The sequence below is a fragment of the Hippichthys cyanospilos genome, chromosome 21 (assembly GCF_059441005.1).
Source record: "Hippichthys cyanospilos isolate Australia breed blue-spotted pipefish chromosome 21, RoL_Hcya_1.0, whole genome shotgun sequence".
Classification (NCBI taxonomy): domain Eukaryota; kingdom Metazoa; phylum Chordata; class Actinopteri; order Syngnathiformes; family Syngnathidae; genus Hippichthys; species Hippichthys cyanospilos.
In genome coordinates, this window is record NC_142389.1 from 3,603,305 (window position 1) to 3,611,251 (window position 7,947).

Here is a 7,947-nt window from a genome sequence, read left to right on the forward strand (position 1 = left end):
GTAAGTGAATTTGCGCCTGCGTTTGAGTGTTTGGGTTCCCGGAAATGTCGCGTTGAATGAGTCACATCTTGAATGTTGTCCATAACCTTGGAAGATAAAATCGAGTTGACGAAAAAGAAGCCATTTTCCACAAATATTTCAGATGCTCTTTTACACCATACGTCATCGGCATGCTTCAGCATTCCTCCCACAGATCAACAAGCTTTACGCGTCCTTGACATTTTACAAACAATAACTGACTACAATTGAATATGTCAAGTACTTGGGACAACAACTGAACTTGTACAAAGCAAACAATCATCGCTGTTATAAGCATCGTGACTTTTTTTTTTTTGTCGGTTCACATTGACAAAGGCCATGGCGGTGGGTGTTTTGAACATCCAAACACTTGAAAAATTATTACAGTGCCAGGGAGATTTCACAATGAAGATTTTGTGATTCCCCAATACCCCCAAAAGAGTTGAATTCAGGCTCCAACAATCATTTTTAATCAGAATCACTACTCCTGGTGATTTTCTTTCTTGTGATTTCTTTATGTGTAATCAGTGGCTGTAATATTTCGGGAAAAAAGGCTGCTCCAGCCTTCCTGTCTGTAGTTTACGTGTTTTCCCGAACTTGTCTCAGAGTACTCCGGTACTCAGGTAAAACTACGTATTGTGCTCTTCAGTTACATTTTCGGAGCCGTTCATACTTTCAATTGCATAATTATTTGAATGAGGACTTTTACCAAAACTACCTTTGGAAGAAATAATTGCATTTCTTCTCAAGTACAAAATGAGAGCATATTTGCCATCCTTGGTAAGAAATACCTTGTCGTACTGGAGGAAATCTTATGGTTGGAAAGAAAAAAAAAACTTTTTGGGCTACAGTGGCAGTGTGTAAATTTAATCAGACACAGCCAGGGAATAAAAGAACATTTTCATTTTATGCTCCTGCAACTTGGGATGTAATATAATCATAACTCTAGGGACTCCAGTGGCCAATTTAATTAGATTTTGCTGTGAGTGGTCCCTTGTGTCGCTTGACATCATTGTGTGAAGCACAAGAATAAAATGCCTCATTATTGATTGAATAAAAGCATGCAGTAGTACAACACAGACACTGATTAAATTCAGCAAAGATCAAACGCACAGTCAAGGCTAATTTTTTTCATTTACCCTCAATTTCGTTTCTTAATAATAAGTTTGATTTGGTGAATCGGTCTGGAAACGACACATTGGAGTGAATGTAACAAGTTTTATTAGGGATCCATTCATTCGCTTTCTATACTGCGTTTAAGATGAGTTGGAGGGTTCTGGGTCGGGTCTCAACATGTTTCGAAGTGTGTACTCAATCCTTCAAAAAAATATGAAAATAGCACGTTTACTTTTCACAGTATTTTTTTGTGAATTTGAATAATGATGAATACATTTGTTTTTAATGAAACAAACTCCTAAGCTCGTCCCTCTCACAGAAGTTCCGGGTTTGATTCCGGCTCCAACTATGTGGAGTCTGCGTGCGATTGGCTGGTAGCTAGCCTCATACTGAAAGATGGCTGGAATAGAGACCAGCACTCCTGCAAATCTAGTGAGGATAACAGATGTACAATCCAAAGTGTCCTCTCCACCTCCATCGCAGTCTGGTACGGCAACTGCACAGCGCGAGACAGGAAGGCTCTCCAGCGTGTGATCGAGACCTCACAGCAAATCTGAGGAGCAGCCTTCCCCTCACTGCAGAGCATTCACCACACCAGGGTTCTGCGGAGGACATGCAACCTCATCAGGGACAATACACACCCACAACACAACCTGTTTGAACTGCTGCCATCGGGCAGACGCTACAGGAGCCTGAGGTCCAGGACTGCCAGCTTGGCAAACAGATTCTACCCACAGGCCATCCGGATTCTCAACAAATCCCTTACACACTACTCTACCGCCACATCAGGTCCAGCTGGGTCCCGTTGTTAGGGAGAAGGGGTCCAAGTTCGTAAAAGCGGCAACCCCGTTCCTGGCACCAGTGCCTGGTAGAAAGCACCCACTCTTTGAACAGCAGAGAGGGGATAAACACTGCGCTCGCACCTTCATCTGTGCTTCTTCCACGCAGCTAACTAGGAAATAAAATTGAGCACTGACATTTTAAACTGAGTCCCAGTTCCACTCGGTTACAGATTCTCCGCGCCCAAACCTAGCGGCCCAACAGTCAAGCAGTTTCCATGGACCTTCTGTGTCCAGGTGCTCCTAAGTCTGGTTCTCAAGCGCAAACAGGTGTGTTGGAGATGGGTAAAAAAAACAAACAAACAAAACAAGCTGTACAGGGGTTCTCGAGGACTGGACTTGGCCACCCCTACTGTGTATCAAACAAGCTACCGAGAGGGAATACTGACACATTGAAATGTTCATGTTAATTGGTATGTATCTTTAATTAATCATTAGATCAGTGAGTGGCACGCACCAAAGAAAACAGATCCTCTCAAAAGGAACATTTGCATCTGCCTAGCACATTTGTTAAATAACATGAACTCATTGTTGATGGATTAAGGCCACTCGAGCAAATCAAGCACTCGCCGAGTTGTGCGCACATTGAACTTGTATAGCGTGTGTGATGTTGCCATCTATTCATTCTGAGCACACATTTCTGATGCAAATTAGCGGCTCTCTTCGTAATTAGACCCGGTCCTCGACATTAGAGAGGTTAGGCCTAAAATCTAAATCTAAAATCGAAGTCTAACGCTGTAAGAAAAACGGAATGTTTGTAAAAGATTGGTAACTGTTAAATAGATTGACACATCCATCCTCCTCACTGTTGAGCTACAAAACCATCCCAGCTGACCTTTGAAGGTCCGAAAGGTGGGAAATGACTAAGCAATAAGATATACTTATATTACAATACTTTCCTTCTCATTAAGATGGCCGAGCTTCAATATAAAAGCCTTTCAGCCGTGAAATTGTATAGGTTAGTGTATGAATATGAAATGTTTTCATTAAACACCGATTTTCAAATGTGATATTAATCAAGATTCATTTTAAGAATGCATGAGAAGTAAAATCATTATGCAAGCTGTATGACAGCATAATAAATAAAGCTATTTGCTTTTTGAAAGATAAATGCACATTTGCAAGCAAAAATTAAGTTCTAACTAAACCCTGTTTTATATAGTTTGACTTTTAAGTACAATATCTAAAAAAGCCTCATTGTTAGAACTGTATGAATTCTGAGAAATGATTTACCCCAACAGTGCAGTGCACTAAATAAAAGAGTTTTTGGCCAGAAAAGAAATCTTATTAACTTTTACACAGGACAGCGCGCCAGACAGCAAGCCACAAAAGGTGACTTAAAAGTATGAAAACGGCTACTGATGCATTCTGAGTGTTTATCAAGGTCAAATATAAGACCAAAAATATTTGTCATTGTCTGCGCTCTGCACTTTGTATGCTTCTTACACACTTTTAATCGGTGGGGGAAAATGCAGACATTTTCTGGTTTAATGACATTAGAACACATTTGTTAAAAAAAATACATTCTTAAACCATTTTAGATGTATGGTGGATGACTGGATAATGGTTATGGTTAATGGTTATATTCAGATTAAAACCCCAAATTTTTAGATGGATCTGCGCTTGTTTATTTGTAGTAAATCATAAAACAAACTTCACTTGACCAACCTTTTGAAGTAAATGGAAGAAATGGATGGATTTACATAATAATTTACAAGTATAACATTCAGTCATCTCTGCGGTAAATCAATTAAGATTTTGGATTAAGGTTAATGAAGAAAGAGTCGAACCAAATGCAAAATCGCGTTGGTTTATAACAAAAACATTGTAAACATATGTCCGTCCATCTATTTTCCTAGCCGCTTATCCTCACCGGAGTCACTGGTTTTCTGGAGCCTACCCCAGCCGTTTTATCGCATTTGGATTACATGATGCTAAAAAGGGGCGTGGTGCAAAAAAAAAAAAAAAGCTTCATAATGAGTTTGACCATTAAAGTGAACACGTGGTTCTCTCGTCACTGGATGCGAGTATTCCGACCGGTGTAACCGAATTAGTGAGCAACGCCGAGGCAGTTATTTGAAGAGAGGGCGCACCAAACAGCAGGCAGATCCCCGAAGGTTCAAGTGCGACAGGAGCGTGACTACTCATCATGGACCACTGACGAAAAAGCAGTCCCCGCCGAGACATCGCGGACGCAGCTTTAACACTTCTTTTCTCCTTTTCCTCCGATCTAGTATCATTCATTTACAGTCTTAGGCAGGATAACTTCGCCAAGCGAGTCATTTGGCATGATGAGCTTGCGTATTTTCTTACTTTTGATGCTTTTCGTCGCCGTCACCCAAGTTTTTTGCGAGCAGAGCAAAGACCTTCAAGAAATCGATGATTACTGGACGGACGACAACCATCTTCAGGTAGTCCATTTTTTTTTGCTTTAGGATTCATTGTTTCTGCATATATTAACTTTATTTGCACCGCACGATTGTATTTAGAAACAACAACAAAAATCGTACACAATAAAGTGGATTCTGATTATGTGCGCTGTATTTACATATACGTAAATATATATTAGAAATAGAAATTTATTTCGTTAAGGACGCTAGACACAAGATTATTATTATTTTTTGTTATGGTCAGAGGTGGGTCAACAATTATTTGCTTAATAATAAACGACTTGTTCATTTTTAACGAATTTATTATTTCGATTTTTTTAAATTCATACTTCCAAAATGAGACGGAAAAAAAAAAAAAAAACTTAATTTGAATTTAATGTCAGTGCACACTACAATCATTTTATGTAATGAAACCCCCCACCCCCGAAAAAAAGACTAAACAAAAAAAGGGGATACCACTAAGAGCCTAATGGAAACTCTTTATCCAAATGAAACGTCATAGTCTGTGCTGCAGCCTTGTTTGTCTGTATTGATATGAATTGCACGTCTTGTGGTTGACATTGTGATCTGGAATGATGCCAATGAGGCCATTCTGCTGATGAATCAGCCAGCGATATATTACTACAAGACATTTGAGCCCGCTCACCAGGTTCCACATCTCAAATTATCATACTAATGCATACAAGCCCCCTCCCCCCAGAAAAAAAATATTATTCACTCGTTCAATAATCTATCTATCTATCTATCTATCTATCTATCTATCTATCTATCTATCTATCTATCTATCTATCTATCTATCTATCTATCTATACCATGTGATGTACAGTATATATGAATATATACATATATAAATAATTATATGTTTCTTCCATATACGAATCAATTAGTTTGCCATAATTTTGCCCTCGACAGGACAGCTGGATGTCCAGCGACCCCTTTAGAGAAATACTTTTGAGGAGGACAAGAAAGCCACGGCCACATCAGTTTATTGGACTGATGGGGAAGCGCTCAATGGGTAACACTTTTCAACCAGATCGTTTTTTGTTTTGGTTTTTTTTGTCTCATTTTTTGCAGCAAGTCACTTACAATGTTTCCTTCTTTTCTACCAAAGCAAAGACAGAGATTCCACGCAAAAGTAAGTCCTGAGAAAAATAATTTTGAGAAAAAAGAATGATATGAGGTCCTATGCATAGTGATGAGTTAACGTGAGGATAATTTTTCAGAATTCCAGCTCACTTTTTGGTGTTTTTCAGGGAATATGTCGTATGATATAAAATGTTGGAATTGAAAATTGTTTGTCTTTGATTATGCAATCATTGTTAATGATTGAATACATATGCCAATTATGCTTTTCTCTCCATGCTGCCACAGCTGCTGATTGTCCTGTTTTGATTGAATAATTTTAGAATATAAGCCTTCATAAATCCCACAATATAAAGATTTTTATAAATATCCAAGTACATATTGACAATACGTGGAAAATAAAAGTCGAAATACCAAGTAAAATAGTAACAGTGAAGTGGTAAACGCTTGACAATCAGCAATCTTTTTAGGTCCACATTTACATTCATGACAGCGTTAATGGTCATTTCATAAGCGTGGGTTGATTGCCAACATTCATAAATGTGAGTTTCCCTTGCCTTCTCTTTTAAACTTGCCTGAATGCATTAATTTGTCTGGTAATATTATGCGTGTAACAAAAAGAAAATAGATAAGTTGTGCAGAGGGGGAAAAAAAAACAATGAAAAGGCAAGGATTTGGCTTTGTGTTTCATCTAAATTATTCACCCCCACATTAATTAGTACAGTTTGGTTTTACAGTTTTTTTTTTTTCCGCCAGCGCATAACTCATTATTAAGGAATGAGTGACTGTTCCGAGACCAGTGTTCCTTTAATGGATAGAAGGATTTATAAAACTGTGATGTTGTTGCACATCTATTTTTTTTAACGCCTATACAAATTGCTATATATAAATTGCTAAAAAATATGAATATGTTTAAAAATTACAATGGTAAGACACACATTTTCCTTATTTTATTGTATTGTTGACAATACCACTATCTTTAATGTCTGTGTATTTTCAGACGCACATCCAGCGTATATATTTGAAGTCAATCACCAGTTCGTTTCTGTTTTTGATGTTTCCCCCTCCCGTCACCTGATTCGAAAAACATAATAACAAAAAAAAACATACTTGAAAAACATAATTGTATAACACGAATAAATAACTATAATGGTATATCGTTTTTGTGATCATTAGGAATTTAGAATAATCTGATGTAAAAAATGTCACAATATAATAAAGAAGCCAATAAATCAGCAGAAATGGTTATTATTTCTTTTAATTGTGTCTGATGATATTTTCAACCTTTTTTTTAAGGGCATAAAGTCAACTCTTTTGTTGGATTGATGGGGAAAAGGAATCAAGAAGAACCAGGTAAATCGTGGTGTCGATAGCTCAAAGTGCAAACAATTTCATGTTCAGTACAAATTCTGCATCCTTGCCCATTTGATACACGCAAGGCACCAAGACTACTGGAACTTGGGATGGTGTATGCCCTTCAATTTTCAAATGTCCTCTGTCACATACACTACAAGTAAAACAATGTATTCCTGAGGTTGAATTTACGAAAAAAAAAAAAGGCTTTAATTAGGGAAATAAAAAAACTTCTATCTTGCATTTCCTGGGTTGATGGGGAAAAGGAATCAAGAAGAACCAGGACTACTGGAACTTGGGATAGTATATGCAAAAAAAAAGAAAAAGAAGTAAGATCAAATAAGAGGAATGAATGCACCTTGTAAAAGGAAACAGGAGACAAGCCAATACTTTTACTTGGCCAGCAAGAGGAGCATATCAAGAAAATTGAATGCAAAAACGTCAAATGAGCTGCAGCGCTTGTTCTAAGTGAAACTGCTGTCACATTTGATCTTTCAATTTTAATAATCTGTGTGTTGAGACTCCCGGTTTATTACTGTGAATATCTTCTACAGATTCCTATGAATGGAGCACAATACGGACGTCCAACTACCGCCGCTAAAACTGTCAACTCCTCACCTGCTTGTTTCTCATCTTAACATTCCTCATATGTAAAAGGGGCCTTCTATGAGTGTTTGTTGTTGTTTTTTTTTGAAGATGTTCCTCAAATAAAACAATTCTGTTAACATCTTTCTGTGACGGAATCAGTATGCTTTTACGTTGACTGTTGAAGACGAGGCAAAGATGACGTTCACTAAAAAGACTAGGGATACTTGAGTTCACAAAGACAAGACGAACATTGGGATTTTGTTCAAATCACCACAAAGACAGTCACACCCCCACTTTCAAATCTGCAGCCCCAAGAGATTAACTTGTGGCGTGCACAAACACACGGGAGGACAGGTGGATTCCAGTGAAAAGAAAAGTAAAACCTTGGGCACACTGGACAATGTTCCCTTTAATTTTAATTTTTATCCCCCCCCCCTTCAATTTTCAAATGTCATCTGTCACATACACTACAAGTAAAACAAAGTATTCCTGAGGTTGAATTTACAAAAAAAAAATGGCTTTAATTAGGGGATTAAAAAAACTTCTATCTTGCATTTCCT

General features: G+C 37.8%; 1 protein-coding gene across 1 annotated transcript; it reads left to right on the top strand.

Moving 5' to 3' along the window:
• Nucleotides 1-3,976: 3,976 nt before the first annotated feature.
• Nucleotides 3,977-7,526, top strand: tac1 (tachykinin precursor 1). The gene is made up of 5 exons (XM_088405000.1): nucleotides 3,977-4,384; nucleotides 5,276-5,378; nucleotides 5,475-5,498; nucleotides 6,743-6,799; nucleotides 7,354-7,526. Exons 1-5 carry the CDS (start codon nucleotides 4,262-4,264, stop codon nucleotides 7,398-7,400), a joined length of 354 nt encoding a protein of 117 aa, XP_088261126.1. The 5' UTR covers nucleotides 3,977-4,261; the 3' UTR covers nucleotides 7,401-7,526.
• Nucleotides 7,527-7,947: the final 421 nt, after the last annotated feature.